This window comes from Periplaneta americana, chromosome 11, assembly GCF_040183065.1.
Source record: "Periplaneta americana isolate PAMFEO1 chromosome 11, P.americana_PAMFEO1_priV1, whole genome shotgun sequence".
NCBI lineage: Eukaryota > Metazoa > Arthropoda > Insecta > Blattodea > Blattidae > Periplaneta > Periplaneta americana.
The window spans coordinates 78,509,883-78,527,500 of record NC_091127.1 but is presented as its reverse complement, the minus strand read 5'-3'; the positions used below and the strand labels follow the sequence as shown (position 1 = coordinate 78,527,500).

At 37.4% G+C, this 17,618-nt stretch overlaps 1 protein-coding gene across 1 annotated transcript in view; it reads right to left on the bottom strand.

Moving 5' to 3' along the window:
* Nucleotides 1–2,913: 2,913 nt before the first annotated feature.
* The window catches only part of LOC138709111 (protein Skeletor, isoforms D/E-like), a 316,549-nt gene continuing 301,844 nt past the window's right edge, over nucleotides 2,914–17,618 (bottom strand). The window contains exons 13-14 of the mRNA XM_069839643.1: nucleotides 12,825–13,278; nucleotides 2,914–6,897 (exon numbers count right to left, since the gene is read on the bottom strand). Coding sequence (XP_069695744.1) covers nucleotides 4,058–6,897; nucleotides 12,825–13,278 — 3,294 coding nt within the window. The 3' untranslated portion in view covers nucleotides 2,914–4,057. The remainder of the gene's footprint in view (nucleotides 6,898–12,824; nucleotides 13,279–17,618) is intronic.

Here is a 17,618-nt window from a genome sequence, read left to right as displayed (position 1 = left end):
ATTGTAGTTGTAATCACCTGGTAGAGGGAAAGAGAAGGCCTGATGGCATTATCTCTACCAAGTTAAATAAATAAATAAATAAATAAAACTCAACTTTCAGCAAACGCTGCACAAAACATTCAGTAAACACAGTGTAGATGTGTGAGCGGCAGAGAAGAGAATGACTGTTGAGCAGTAGGGTTCCCAGATCAGTAAAGTTAGAATATTGTACCAGCCTTGAAAGAAATCATATTTTACTTGTCTTTATGAAATTGTGAAGGGGATAGAAGTTATCCCTGGTAGGGATGTTAATCTAAATTTTTGAGAGGGGGATAACTTTTCAATAGGGGTGAAATCCCCCCATTAATTCGCACCTTGTGTAGTTTTCGAAAAAAAAAGGCTGATAAGGGTGCTCTGAAGCATCCTATTCAAATAAGTAACCATTATGCCACCATCACCATCATCATCATCATCATCATCATCATCATCACTATAATTGAAGATCTCTCTGGAAAAAGAATGTAACATCAAATTCTGCAGTTGCTAGCGTCGTTAAATAAAACATAACATTTAACATTTAACATCAAATTAATGAAATATATGACTTAGATGGAAAAAATAATTTTTAAGCATTTATTTATAACAATAATTTATTACATCCAATAGCTGAATTAACTTGTGTCCTTGATTAGTAAAATGGTTCTGCTAGTAAATATAGGCCTAACGAAATATGCCCCCTGAGATTATTTTCCTGTCTCCTGAAACGTGTATTATAGATTTGTTGGTTACACCCTTATTCCGGGGATGTCTTCAATTATCATAATCATCACTATTAACACAGCAGCAACTTCATTTTCATTATCAATATCAACATTATTAGTTGTCAGCATCTTCACCACAAATAGGCCTATCTTATTATTGTTATCATCATCATCATCATCATCATCATCATCATCATCATTAATGTCACCACACCTACTACCACCATTACCAGCAGAAGCAATAGCACTGTTAACATTATAACTGTATTCATCACCATCATCGTCATAATACTCATTATCAACATCTTTATATTTTTCAAGAATTGGGTCATGTGTTAGCATTTAAGGGTACGTGCTACTGAGTTTTAGTCAATTCTGGTCATTTTTTTATTTTAAAAACTTTTTAAAAAATAATCTATGGTTTCTTGAGATACCGGTACTGCAGTGATGATTTCATTCCGATATCTTTATTCTAAGTAAGAAATTCAGTTTATCCAATGGAAGTGGTTACTATATTCATAATAGGCCTACTATTATAAACTTTATGATTTTACTGCAAATTAGAGTTTTTCAATTTTAATTTATTAGAAATACTGGTAACATATCTCCTGAATGGCTAGCTACCATACATCTAGAGTAATGAAACTTTGCACACTATTCACAACATGTCTCATTTTACACCTACGATTATTATTAGAAAATTTGTGATTTTTTGTAGTACTGGTAATAAAGTGTATTGACAGAAAATCCAATCCACTATTTCATTATAGGGAGTCGTAGCTTTATTTTAAATTTTTTGGAAACTGATTGTCTTTATGTGTGGTCCAGATAAATGTTTACTAAAAATTGGAATAATCTAAATTTAACAGAAGAAATACTGAAATCAGAAGTAAACACTGAAATACTAAAACAATTGTCTATAGAGACAATTAATATTAGGTACCCTCCACAAAACTGGCTTCATTTATACACTGACGGTTCCTTGCTCTCCAGAGAACAAGGTGCCGCTGCAGGTGTTACGTGCTGTCTCTTCTCACTTTATAGATCTTTTGGGTATGGAACAGCAAGTTTTGATGGAGAAATCATTGCAATAAGTGAAAGTCTCAGGAATCTTCTATGCCACATCAATAAATTTAAAAATGCAGTTATATTGTCAGACTCCAAAGCAGCTATTCTATCAATAGTCTCTAAACACACACCTTCATCTCAAACAGCAGAAATAACTAAAATGCTCTCTCAATTAATATCACTCAATAAAAGAATTGTATTCCAATGGATACCATCCCATTGTGGAATCCTGGGAAACGAGAATGTGGATGCTTTAGCAAAGAAGGGCAGCACTGCTACTTACAGACCTGTTACTAAATCTACGTATTACTCTGTGAAAAGATTTATTAAATCTACATACTTAGACTTCAACAAACAAATTTTAATAACACAATCCCAAGGGAAAAAATGGAACTCTCTGCATCAAAATCCACAGTTAATTCCCGATTTACCACGAAAATCGTCTGTAGCTGCATTTAGATTGGCAACAGGCCATGATTGTTTGGCCAAATACCTGCATAGAATCAGGGGCATATTTTGCGGGCTACCGGCGGTAGCCCAAGGAAATTACAAAAGAAAAAGTTTATAGTATAACATAATGTAATAATTTTGTATTATTAGTTTTACCATAGTAATTAAAATTAAAGTAATTATTAGATATATTTTGTGTAATAATAGGGTCAGCGGTAGCCCAAACCCTTTAACCAGTATACGCCCCTGCATAGAATTGGAATATATCAGTCCCCTAACTGTCCATTGTGCAACTCAAACCAAGAAATGGATTCGGAACACCTCAAAATCTGTGCTTCAGTGGCTGGTCGTGATAATATCTTTGAAAAATATTGGAGTGCAAGAGGTCATATGACTTTATTGTCAAACGCCTGGCATTAGAAAACAACAACAACTAAAAATTGGAATTATTTTAAAATAAAAAATATGAACATTTATTCTGGCCATATTTTTTAACATAAAATGTATAATAATTTCGCACATGTACTTTAGCAATATCTGATGTAACATTTTTAAAAAGATATAATGAAAATTACTGCAGAAATTACAAAACTCAGTAGCACGTTGTCTTAACTGTATGAGAAGAAAATTGGTGATGGTGTGCTGTAAGAAAGAATTTGTATTCTTAACAAAGTCTCATTTATTTCATTTATATATATCTTATGTACAAAGTATAACAATATATATATTCACATTAATAAGGTCTATGTTTAATTTTTTGTACAACAAATTTTATATAAAACGTAGGTTGATTGGTAGATGGTAAGAACTATAAAATTGCACATACACACTACAATTAACAATATTTGCAAATTTATATTCACAATAAAGGTTTGTCTTGAATGTATCTACGTTTAATTTTTCACTATAACACAACAAGAATCACATCTATTAGATTCAGTGCTGATAAGTTATTAAATGTGGGATGTGTCTTGCTGTGATTTGGCAGCTTTTTCTTCATTATTTATCGACTCTTTTCATTTTACGTAAAAGTATTTGAGCTTTGATTATTATAGAAGTTAATATAATTATCATGCTGATAGAGAACATTTAACAATTCACATGTTTTTCGAGTTACTGGATTGTCATACACCTTATTTTCATAGCATATCACTTGTGTTTGGTATTACTGATTATACCAAAGAAATTAAACGTTGTAACAAAAGTTTTCACAGAAAATGTGAAAAAGGAAATATGTTACCACTTCAGAATAGTAGCAGAATTGAGATTACTATGAATGTTTCTTTGTGCAAAACAGTAAAATATTTGGGAAAAGAACAGGGAGATAATTATAAAAATATTGGCATTCATTTTTGTATTGGATCGAAATGGTTAATTTTGTTTCGTAATAATTTAATTTTAAAATATTCTTTGTTACAAGCAGACAAAATTGAAGCCACTGTAAATTTACTTAGAAATTGTGGCAATTTGGCTAAGTAAAACAAAGGAGTTTCATAATGTTTTCTTGCATCCAAATTTTATCATCTTGAAGGAATGTTAGCAGAGGTTCTGTAACTGACATCTGGAAACTAATAATATAGTTCATGCATATTTTCATGGTGCGTTAAAAAGTATCCTAGCCAACGTGTAGTGGTTTTCACATCATCACGAGTCTCTTCACAGGACTACTGTAGATTACACATATTTATTTGCATGTAGAGACAGTAGCTTCAGAAAATACGTTTCCATTGTATTGAGATTTAAACTATGAACCTCTGCACTTGTTTTGCACCCTTTATTGCGAAAAAAAAAAATAGCTCTCACAGGTACTTAGTAACAACACTCAGCAGAAAGAGAGTGGAAGAGAACAACATAGTTGTGGCTCCATTCTGTTTCTGTCCAGAATGATTATGGTGGTCGGAATGATCATGGGGTTCAGAATGATTGTGGACAGACTGCTGGTGTTCAGCATGATCATGAGCCATATCTTGATGATGGGAGTGGTCCTGTGCAGAGTGCTGATGAGTTGAGTGATCATGTCCGGAATGCTGTTGGTCATGATCAGAGTGATCATGGTGATCATGACCCACATGTCCTGGCTCATGGTGCGCTGACCTTTTCCTTCTCTCTGCTGGTTGGTTTGTTGATGGCTTGTCTGTGCCTAGATCGAATGCAGTCTCCTCTGTTTCCATCATTGGAGTCGTACTTTCCTCTTCACCAGTTCGCTGTTCACTTTCTTGAATTGTTGAGAATGGCCATCTATCATCAACAGTGCTCATGATCTCTCCTTCTTCCTTCTTCATAACGGCTTGCTTCTTGGCCTTGTTCCCCTTGCTTGTTGCTGTAACTTCTTTGATTTCCGATCCTTCAGAACTCAGTTCCTCTCCGTCTTGGGCCAGGGTACTGTCAATTGATGGAGGCTCTGGGAATGCCTCATTCTTCTTGAACTGCTCTGGAAGTGTCTGCGCTTGTTGTTGATTTTCCTTACTCAGCTGAGGGATGCTTTCAGGACGCACCACGTCTGGTACTGGTGGAGGAATTTCTCCTCTGTAAGGTACAAATTGAGGAGTTCCTCGGATCAAATCTGCTGTTCCTCCCGGACGTCGAATATTCTTGGCTCCACCTGGTGCTGGCGGAATTGATGACGCTAGACTGGCATCAGCAACGGATTTTCCATCGTAAGTCACGACCACACCAGGAGGAATGGAGCTGTCAGCTGGTGGTAGGTAATAACTGTCCATGCGCTCAGCTGCCATGGGTGTTTCATCATCTATGTACTCTTCAGATTGTTGGTATCTGAACGTGGGGGATCCACCCCTAATTGGGATGCGGAATGGTGGCACAATATTGTTCGGGAATAGAGGGCGACGCACCAGGCCAGGCCGTGGCCGTATCATCATGAAGGGATGTCCGTTTTTCCTGTTGGGCTGTGGGCTGTTGCGGTGGTTGAGATGCACTATCGGCGGCGTCAGATCTTCGGCCAGAATCGGTTTCTTGATGAGCTTCACGTCCGAACCGTTTCTCGCGGCGTTTCTGTCAGGGGGTGATGGAATGAACATGGGTTCGAATGTCTCAGGCTGTTGCCCCTGAAACGGATTTTCTTTCCTTTCTTCTTCGGCAATTGCTGCCACCACTTCAGACGCCAGCTCCGCTATCATAGCCTCCTCTGACTTGCTTCCTTCACTCTCAACTTGCTCCGTCGCATCTTTGACTACCTCTTTCATCTCGTCTTCGCCTTCGCTCACTACTGCCGATCTGTCTTGTGCCTCAGCATTCTTGCTGGTGATGATGGGTTTGAAGCCTCCTTCCACCACCACTGAGTGCGGGTTGAAGCCAGTGTTGACGGCGACAGGAATTCGGGTGTCTGCTGGGTTCAGGACGATGACATCTGCTGGGTTGATGGGTGGCGATGGTTTAATAATGGCGGAGTCTGTTGTCTGAGTAGACAGCGGTAGTGGCGTTGTAGTTGAGGTAGTGGTGGTCGTGGTAGTGGAAACCTTACGCAACTTGAGGGGCTGGGCGGTCGGCGCGAGCGTGATGTGATAAGTCTTGATAGACGTGGAAGTGTGTTGCATCGGGACGCGCGGCTTTCCCATAGGACGGTGGTATTGAGGAGCGATGGTCATGGGTCGACCAGGTTGCGGTCTGTAGAATGGTTTCTTGATTATATAGTTGTGCTGTGTGGATGCTGCGCCCATATACTGGGGACGGTACATGCCATTGGGAGGACGGTGGAAGCCTCTGTGTGGCACTGGTCGACGCAAGTGAGCCATGCTGTAGGCTTGCACAGGTCTCTGGAATACCATCTGTGGATGCACTGGGATGCGTCCGTATCCCTGGGGCAACAATGTCGTGTGCAGGTTCATCTTGTTGGGAGCCAGTCCTACTGCCTTGGGCGGCAGCACAGGCACCTTCACTTTGATGACCTCAAGCGTCTGGGTATTGTCATCTGATACTGTAGCGTTGTAGGATGGATTCTCTTCAACTTCCGGTTCCTGCTTAGTGTCTGACGACACTGTGTCCTCTTGTGACGAGTAGCTAAGTACGGACTGGGGAGTTGTAGCATGGATGATCGGCTTTCTTTTGGGGTCGACAGTGCTCAATTGTCCTGAAATCGCCGTTTGTTTTGTCTGTCCCGTGAGACTAATCGACTGTGTGACGTGTTGAGATGCCTGGGTGTTAAGACCTGATGGATTCACTTCCTGTGAGACTTGAATATTCAATCCTGAAGGATTCAATTGGGGATTCTGAATATTTAGTCCAGAAGGACTAATTTGAGAATGTTGAATGTTAAGGCCTGTATTGAGGCCTGAATGGTCCAGTTGTGATTGCTGGATGTTGATTGCGGCAGCTGTCGGCTGAGACGCTTGAATGTTCAAACCAGAAGGATTCAGTTGTGATTGTTGAACGTTGATTCCTGTAGGATTAGAGGTTTGCGTATTGAGCCCAGAAGGGTTTATCTGTTGAATGGATGCAATGCTGATCTGTGGTGAAGTCTGCTGCTCAGAGAACTGTGTGCTAACTTTGTATAGTCCCTCGTCACGCATGGGCGATGGAACAGCAATGGCGTCACTCTCCTTCATGGACACTCTCTGAGGATAGTACTCTTGTACCAAGGGCTGGGTGGCTGGTGTTTCCTTGCTTGTATTTTGTACTTGGCCTGGAAATAGAAGAGATTTGTCTGTTACCCTGTATTAAATTCAGACGTCATTTCGTCCTAGTATTGAAATGACGTTAAACTAAAATAAGTGGTTTATAACTTGTTTATTGCTGTCTTATAGTAAATACCGTCTAAAGAATATTTCAATACCGGAGAAAGTTACGAACTACTCAATAACTTCATCTTAATATCTGGTTTAGAGCTGAATGGTACACTAGGAATGAATTGAAACCTACAGCTACAGCTGGATGTACAGTTTCCCTGAAAAGGAATGAGACAATTGAATATTCCTAAGTCTCAGATGTAAAACACTGCGCCTGATCAGAGACTAGAGCACTGATACACAAGATAACGAATATTGAGTTACTTAGATTCAAGCTATTTGGTTTGTTACTAGCATCGTTCCGGAATTCACTTCAAAAACTGCAAAAAATATGATAATATTACGTAAATAAAAGATAAATATATACGTAAATCGTGTGTAACAATTAAAATGAAATTAAAAAAGTATTCCTAACCCACACAGACAAACGTTTACAAAGGTTTAGAGTCCTTAGGCTATGTTATTTGTTAAGTAATTATTACAATATTTTATTAGTAGCTTTCCCATATGTGTAATAAATGCACTCGCACAAAACAATTTTTGTTAAAAGTGTGGCTTTGGATTATTTCATTCTCACCCCTTCAGTTGATTTTAACTATTTTATCTACGTGTTTTCAATAGTGTTTAATTTAATGTGCATTCAATTTCATTCATGTCATGATTGAATGAATAAGCACTGTTGCAGTTATTGATTAATTACATATATTAATACTAACTATTAAATGCATGCGTTAAGTAACTAATTGCAGTATCTTTTGCAAAATCTTGAATGTTTAAGTTGTCAATAATATTTCTGTACTATATACTATAATACGTTAAAAGAATTTGCAATAGATTTGGGATCCTCTACTTTATAATCACTAATTTTAATGAAAAAATATTTTCTTTCTTAGGATATCTACAAGTTTAACTTTAATAATATTCCGAATAGCTTTCATTGCATTATCTGGATTTTGTGCTATTCTATTCAAATGTGTTCTATTTCCCACTTTCATAAATTTTGATAAATTACACTGTACTTCTTGCAGTATTTAAGAACATGAAGATCATTACATTGCAACTCATTACGTATAGATTATTCTTTTTAATACATGAGATTTTTAAGTCCCTGCAATATCTACATGTATTTACTTTTGAATTTTTTCACCACATTGAGTCTAGAACATCCACTGAAGTGATTCTGAAATGAAGTGAAAAATACAATATATTTACTCTTAATATCAGTAGTACCAGTAACATACACGTTTTTCCAAGGTTCATTTTGTAGACATAAATGTAAATAATCACTAGATACAGCATTTACGACCCTTTTTTAGTTTTTAAATTAATATTTTGAAATTGTTCAGTAACATTGGAAACACTTAGGATTTGTTTATCATGTTCATACAAGCCATTGATTATAGGTGCTGTCGAATAGGAATTCAGTCTAATTCAGTGTACAAAACTTTTATCAATGGTGGGAAAATGAGTCTACTACTAAGGTTTCCAGTTTCAAGGAGTGAATTTAATTTACTTTTACGGAAAAGTTCCGAGAGATAATCTATGTTTATGTCACTACAGATCACAAATTCCATATGAGATTTCTAAAGTCTTTTATTTACAGATTAAATGTTGGCTAGAAATATTAATAAATATTAAGAAATATGAATGATTGTAGTTATAAGTCTGATTTACATTATAAAAAGCAAGAAGTTACATTCCTCGGCAAGATTCGAACTTTTCGATGTTTGGTTTTGTCGTCCATCGCATAAGCACGGACCTATTCAATGCTTATGTTAATAGCCTACAATTTAGCTGTAGAAATGTGGTGTCATAACTTTGGGTTTGTTTACTTAATGTAATTAGATTTAATTTGATTAGCTTCGCAACAATTGGACTTCCTGTTATATCCTGTTATTTAAATATTTAAGTTAGAGTTGATTAATTAACTCTTACTGTGCAAGATGACCCTTATTTCAATAATTCTATATCACGTTAAATAGTCATTGTCTGCACTAGAGTATTATCATCATCTCTCATTTCACATCTTAATGGCGAACCGCCGTGACATGAGACAGCGAGTTATAGCTCTAGTTGAGGCTGGATATGGGGCTAGATCTGCTGGCCGTTTGGTCGGTGTTCCTGGAAGTACAGCCGAGAGGTGGGTTCATCGTTACCAAAATTCAGGGGAGGTCGAAAATCGCCCTATTCCTGGGCGTCCCCGGATTTCTTCATTGGAACAGGATGCTCTCTTATTCGAGGCAATTCGACAGGACCCCTTTCGGACTCCTAACGAAATAAGAGCAGCATCTAACTTTCCCGGTTCTTCACAGACTGTGATCAGCAGGTTGAGGAACCGCGGTATTAGGTGCCGGAGGGCTGCGCAAATGGAAATATTGGGGGAAGCACAAACTGTCGACCGTCTTGCCTTCGCTACCAATCGAGTGGATTTCGATTGGAGAAATGTAATTTTCTCCGACGAAATAACCATCTCGAGTGATTACGAAAGTCCTGCCCGTGTCTATCGTGAGGATGGTCTCCGACATGATCAGCGCTATGTGCACCGACGTGAAAGATCGGGGCGCTTTAGCATATCGTCACAGTCTAGTAGTAGTAGTAGTAGTATTTATTTATTTAACCTGGTAGAGATAAGGCCGTCAGGCCTTCTCTGCCCCTCTACCAGGAGATTCCAACTACAATATCAACATATACAGTCGCGAAGCTCAAGACGTAGTAAATATGCAAACATTAGATAGTTGCTCATCACTAAGATCGCTAATATCGCCTCATTACAGGCAATGCAAAATAGTACAGTCACAGTCTATTGTTCCTAGCACGCTCAAAACTCAAGCTTCGTGACTGTATATAGTAGACTGTGATATCGTGTTGAGGTGGATGTCTTACGATGGACCTGGCGTTATAGAACGCATCGATGGCCGGTTTAATGCAGGAACTTACGAGCATATTCTGGAAAATATATTACTTCCTTCCGCCCCTAGAACGTTTTCCCGAAGGAACATTGCTGTTCCAACAGGATAACCATCCCGTGCACTATAGCGCAAGCATTCAAAGATGGTTTCAAAGGAGACCCGAGTTCGAAATCATTAATTGGCCTCCGAAGTCACCTGATTTGAATGTCATCGAAAATTTATGGGCGGAATTGAAAAAGAGAAGGATAGCCACCTATGCCCACCGACGCCCTCGAAATCGAGACGAATTGTGGGATCAAGTTGTTGAAACCTGGGAAGATCTCGCCGGGGATTAGAATTTATTCCACAATCTCGTGACATCCATGCCGGACCGACTTAGAATTGTAGCCTAATAGAAGCTGATGGCATATGGACAAGATTTTAAGTTGACAGGTTTCTTTTTGTTTCTTATGATTTTTGTTTGAGGAAGAATACTCTTAATTTCCAAGTAAGATTTTTTTTTTTTTTGACGAGGTTCAGCCCACTTGTAAGACCCAGAAATTGGGCATAAATTATTCATATTTTTCGACAAATTAGACAGTCTATGAACTCTGAACAAATTAATTACACCTCAATAAAAAAAAGTTTTACCTGGGATCGAACACGAGACGTTTCGGTTAAGCAATGGAACCGACACGCTACTATATGAGCTACCGAGACAAGACAGTGACAACAGCAGTCTAGAATGTAGATCCCATAGCAGGCATTTGCCATTCTGTACAGAGAAGCAATGATAGTTTGTGACCCGAGCTATGTTGTGAAATCGTGGCCTTAAATGGCTGTCTTCTTCGTGATTCTTATTTTGGTCCTTGTCCTTGTTGTGGTCCTCGTAACAATTCTTACTATATTTGTCATGTTACGTATCGTTACGTCGATATCGAGTAAACCGCGCTGTAGAACTTTAACTTCCGACGACCAAGAGTCGTCTCATTCCTTTTAAGGGTAACTGTACGTGAGGTTTGAACTTCGCGCACTTTTAGGGGAGAACGAGGCAGTCTGTATCTATTAATTTGATTACAGTACCTTATTTGGAAAACAAACTGATAAGGGGTTAGACAGTTGAGAAAATATATCACAGTAATACCGGTATGTATTCGATACGTAGTATATACAGAGTATAAACGATATAAATTGCCAAAAAAATACAGCTGATGGAACATAAATTACTGAAAACAAGTCTAATAAAAATTTTCTGTAACTTTTGTGGTTTTCCTAGAAAGAAAATGTTAGCTCTGAGTCTAATGTTTTTGGAAATGAGAGTAGACCGTCATTATTTACTTCGGTCCGCCACGTACATTGCAACTGTGATGATTTCCTTGTTTACAAATTAGGGCACTATCTTCTCTCTCTATTGTGGTGGTATTAACGTGTGTTGGGCGAAAGGTCATTGGCAATGACGTTCATATTTAATCGAACAGTAAATATTACACTACTATCAATCCTAAAAACGTGATATTTTAGGAATTAAAAACAAAAATGGAAGAAAAACAAAATTTCACTACACATCATGTTTAGTAGACCGAGATGTACAGTCTTTATAATTTTGGCAGTTTATATATACAGTATATATATCATAGTGTATAATTGGTGTTTAGTTTATTTGTCTCCTTCCTTTAATTAAGGTTCTGGCTGATATGTACTCATACATCTATTATCAGGCAGTAGGCCTCCATCTCATTTGATATGTGTCAGTCAGAGGAAGAACGTTTGTACTCATCTGAAGTGTAATTAGTGTGTATGAAGAGTACACGGGAAAAACAATTAAAGTCACAATTCTCATAAGAGTCAAGTTATAATCTAATTCAGTATATTACTGCTAACTTTAGTGTTTTTTTTTTTTATCAAAACTGATAAAGGAGAATTATCACCATGGATACTGTCGTCCTTTCCTACTTTTTCATTAGGAACAGCAATATTGAAGTAATAATTATACTGAATTAGAAGATGACATCACCCTTAAGAGAATTGTGACTTTCATTGTATTTCCCCTGTACTCTTCATTTGTTACTAGTCAGTGACGTATGCAATGGAGGAGGAAACGAACTGGCCACTCTACCCCATTATTTCCTGGCTTAGTTGGCTCATGATTAATGCCTTATTAGTGTCACGAGGTTCCAACCTGTCTTCCGATAGTTGACTAAACAACAACAGTCTATGTTAAATTATCAATTGAAATTAATATGAAATTATAATTTTATATAGACAAAGATTAGTGCAGACAAATAGAGGAGTCCGATAGAGATGTGCCTTGCCTCGATATTTTAATATCTACATAGACCGAGTTAACTAAGAATGAAAGAAAGAGAGAAATTTGGAAGAAATAAATATAAGATTTCAACATTTGCAGATGATCAGATTTTGCTAACTGATTCAGATGATAAACTCCGAATAATATGTGCCCTTAATCTTGTGGCACAAGAATATAATTTAAAAATTGCAGAAACAAGTAAAACACATGGCCTATTAGAGCAAAAATAGTATTAAATGATAAAGTAATTGAATAGGTAATATGAGTCGAACATTTTTATGTTACATGTGCAAACCTTAAGATTGTGTAGGATTATTCAAACCCCTACTGAAGGCATTTTTTTAATACAGTAGTACAGTTCGCCTTTTACTGAAGTGTTTGTTTTTTGGTTCAGTACCGGCATGTTGTTAAATGTAATATTGAATATTATTTTCTTGTTAGAGTTGACCTGTTTGTATTGACAATAAAGGCATTGTTAGGAATTCATTAAATATTATATCTATAATTGAAAATAAATAATTTTGATGTTACTTTATTCAAGAAACTTTCCCTTCAATTTCGTGGCTTGTAAAGCCTTTCCTTAATGTGCCGATTTTTTTTATTTCCTCATAAAAATAAATGTTCATACCTGCTAGTGACTCTGCGTTGTACTGATTGTTGTAGCTTGGCTCTTGAAGCAGAACTGGCGGCGGTACGAAGGCGTCTCTGATATTCTCCTCCTCCAGGACGGCAGGCTCTGTCGTTGTGATTGGCTCGTACGAGAAGGGAAAGTCCTGTTGGAAGTTCTGCTTGGTGTTGGAAGGCAGCTGAGGAAACTCATTGAGCGGGATGTATTTATGTTCTGCCTGCTTCGAGAACTCCTCTTTGGTGTTGATGAACACTCCGTTCGGCTTCACTCTCGTGGCCACTTGAATGCTCGGCCTTGATTGCAGTTCCCCGTCTTCATCGTCATCGTCTTCGCTTCCTTCTAGTTCTTCCTCGTCTACAGGTACGCGCACAGGCACGAAGTCGCTGCCGGCCGCCGAAGTGTCGCAGCTGTCATGTACGTTGATTTTCCAGCCAAGGTAACGATGCGTGAAGCACTAAAACAAAAATGTCCTTAATGAATATGGATCTGACTTACTCTGTCTCATAGGTGAAGCATTTCTGAAAAGAGTCAGGCTTGATGCTGGGAGGACAAGGTGAAACGGAAACTTTAAATTAAAGAAAAGTATTATATCCCACTAGCTCACTTCTTCATACCGCAAAATATATACAAATAAATAATAAAGACATTTTATTAATATGTCTAATAGGCCTATGTCTTTATTAAACACAAATGTGTACAACTTTCAGCCACTTTGTAGCCTATTTTTTCTGGAGGCCTGGCTCGGGATCTCGCAGAGGAGGATGAGTGTGAAGTATGATGGAATGGAAACGAGAAAACCCCGAGAAAAACCCCTCCCGCTCGTTTGTTCACCACAAAGTCCTTCATGAATCAGACTGGAATCGAACTCGGGTCGCTGCGGTTTAATACAGAGGGACTAACCACTCCGCCAAGGACAAGGTGAAATAAAATATTAATATAACCATATTAAATCCCAACAGGGATAAGTTCCGGAATGAGTAGGCCTATAGATATGCAAGGCTTCCTAAAATATCACACAGGTACGTATTCTGTCATCTTTAAAAATGTCTGCCAATATATGAAATCGTATGAATGAAATTAGTACCTTCTCGCCACTGACTATATATTTAGAGACGTTACATTCAGTCCTAACCTCCATTACTCTAGTTTAAAAGAAAGTTTGAGTTACATTTGTAGATTCTAAGAGTTATATTATTCGAAAATGTGTATCCATAATTGTTATTGCTATTCACTTTTGTATGCTACTATCTTGAAAAATACGGAAATTTTGGACTCCAGTTTAAGTGTATTCTGAGCACACTACTGATTTTAGATGTCAGATAATAACTGTTATTTATTAAATTTTAAATACAAATTAACAATTCGAATCTTCTTCAAATATTATATTTTACTAAAGATAAATAGGATACAGCAGTAACTTAATGCGCTGCATGATAGGCTACACATCACCGAATACCGTTTGACCTTTTACTTTTTCTTACGCCGTGTGTTTTTTGCATGCAAGACATTGTTCACCCCTCTTCATGCTCTCGATAAAGAAATTTTGTCGACTATTTGGCAACAGCTTTGCAGTAGGCATTTTGTTTACTGTCCCTCGGAGCCAGACATTGTGTAAAATCAATGAATGTTACAGCACTCAATATACACACCGCTTTCCTATTCCTGACTCGCTGTGTTTACTTTTCACTGACACCAGCTATTGCTGAAATTCCGTGCACATTGAACGGAGCTGCCTAATGTACATCCTTTTCATAGTGTGCACAATTTTCCAAAGCTCACGTAAAGGAAAGCGTTTGGCAGAGTTTGAGATCTTTACTGTATACAGTGGAGCAGGCCTGACCGTGAAACGAGCGGGTCCGGATTCAAATCCTGATTGGGACAAGTTACCTAGTTAAGGTTTATTCCGGGGTTTTCCCTTAACCCATTAAGAGAAAATGCTGGGTAACTTTCGACTCTGGACACTGGACTCATTTCGCTGACATTATCACAATCTCACTCAGGCGCTAGATAACCATAGCAGTTGATAAAGTGTCGTAAAATAAACAAGAATACTGTAGGCCTATATAATGGAGCGGCAAATAGCAGAGCGGAGGATTGCTTTCCCAGTACTTCAGCTTGGTCATCTGTTGTCATTTTATCATTGTCCATTTATCACCATATCTTGGAACCACCTCTCAATAGTTTCTGTAGTTATGAGTCGTTAAGCGGCGTTTCCACTTTTACAACTACAGTAGAACCCCTATTATCCGTGGTAATGAAGGGGCTGGACTGGACGGTTAATCGAACAAATCGGATAATCCGTACCATGAAATATTTTCAGAAGTCCATACTACTACAGTCTCATAATTTCCTCCATAGTGCTGTGTTTAGCATGCTAGATAGTGGATGTAAAGTTCACTATTTTAATTCTGGTTGTTAGCGAAGGGTATAAGCCCTTATAAAAGGGCCAAGGTAATTCCTTATGGCGGTTGTTTGCGGAAGGATAGGAATAGTAGAGAGCTCCTGTTGTAGATTTACATACCGGTACGTTATATACTTTATCATTATTTTTAATTAAATCACGCACATTGTAACGCCAATCACGTATTCTGATGCGAAATGAGCTACGGGTTCTCTTTTTCCAAACCTCTCAATTATTTGGATTTTTATTTCGGTACTTAGCAAAACACTTTTGACATCCGTGGAAGATATTTTGCATAGAAGTTATAAAGTACGGGCATTCGAAAAGTAGAACAAGGACTGAATGCTGCACAGGATTGCTATATAGCTATTGTGCGGAAATTCTTGGGACTATTTCTTTGAAAGCAGGTAGTGACTATTTTACAAGCTGGGAAAAATACCTTCAAGGAACTGTTTTTATTGCCTGCAGTAGTACTGTGTAAGGGTAAAGATTTGTAATAATACACTCTAGAGAAAATGGGTACTAACATAAGGTATAGTACTAAGTTTCTTACATGTTTATTTACGCAGTAAAGAAAGAAAGAAAGAAAGATAGAAAAGAGCGACAGAAAGACGGTCGGATAATCCGCCGATCGGTTAATAGGGTGACGGATAATCGGGGTTTCACTGTATTCAGGAATAGAAGTGAAGTAGAGGCTGAGATGCGCCGTGTACTGTTGCCGTGGCAAAAGACAGCCACAGGCCTTCGTTTTGGACGAGAAAATATCTCAAAGGAAGGGATGAAATTGGAATCATTATTGAAGAAGTGAAGATGGCCGAAAAAATCACTTTTTCAAAATGTTCTAGTTATGAGCTCATATTTTTCTGTCAAAAATTCATAGACATCTCGCCTTTTCTGACGGCCCTTATAATTCAGATCTGAGTCCCACCAAAGACAAAGATACTTTCTGTATAATCATCAATGGTCTCATTAGACCACTCCATAGCAATTTCACACACAGAAAATCTATAAAATATATTCGAAAAACTGATCGAATTGCATCAAAACTATACAAATATTCTCAATTGAAGAGGCAGATGGTTGCCGTCTCCCGATCCCAGAGCGGGAGACATGCGCATGCTTCTGTAGGGGTCGTGAACATATTTTATTTCAGCCCCTCGTCTTGCACATAGTTTACAGTAGTTTATCTATACTAATAATAAATCTGCAGCGAACATTTTTCTGGTAATTTTCGATTTTCCAAAAATAATTGGTGTTAACATGTATAATTAACCATCCTGAAACCGAAAATCGCTTTTTTGAAATTTTTGTTCGTATGTCTGTCTGTCTGTCTGTCTCTCTGAATGTTTGTTACCTTTTCACGCGATAATGGCTGAACCGATTTATATGAAAATTGGAATATAAATTAATTTCGTTGTAACTTAGATTATAGGCTACCGGTATATGTCATTCTAAATCCTCTATTTAAAAGAGGGTTATAAGAGGGCCTGAATTAAATAAATCGAACTATCTCCCTTATTATTGATTTTCATGAAAAATGTTACATAACAAAAGTTTCTTTAAAAATGATTTCCGATAAGTTTTATTCAATGCAAAATTTTGATAGGACTGATATTTTATGAGATAAATGAGTTTAAAAATAACAATGCGTTTATTATTGCCATCTAACGGCTGTAATGAAATAAAAACAAATGACTTCGTCTATAAGAGGCCTTGGACGACAACAACAAACGGAAGCCATTAACAAATACCTTACTATAATAATACCGGACAGCTGTATACTAGCAGCATTGACGTGAGTGCAAAATATCTCGGACTTGACATCTAGCGGAGCGGCGTGGAATTACGTCCACAAATACAAATATTAATTGAATAGTACCGTATTTAATGTAACATTATTTTATATCAAAGCTGAATTTTATGAGAAATATTGCGTATTTTTTTTTTTTTGTTAATGTAACATTATTTTATATCAAAGCTGCATATTATGAGAAATATTGCGTTTTTTTTTTCTGTTGTTGCTCTAGTGAGACAAAATTAATTCTGACATTAAGAATGAATTTACAATAAGGCTTTATATACCCATTGCTGACAACTGCAAAGATAAAAATGGTAGTAATCTGATGCTTGTAATTAGTAAAGGCATGTGGACGACAATAAAACTTAATTTACAAAAACCTTAAAATTTCCAATATAATTATTTAAACTTCCATTCATTTATTAGGCTTAAATAAACAAAGCTAATTTTTATTGTTCTATCAACACAGAGACAAAGGCATTAGACCTAATAAAGAATTTTGTTGACTCACGTTTTATGAACTCTCGGAAATCGAAAGTGCGATTTGGAGTAGTTTGTAATGCTGTAATTGTAGCAATTATAAACAGGACATATA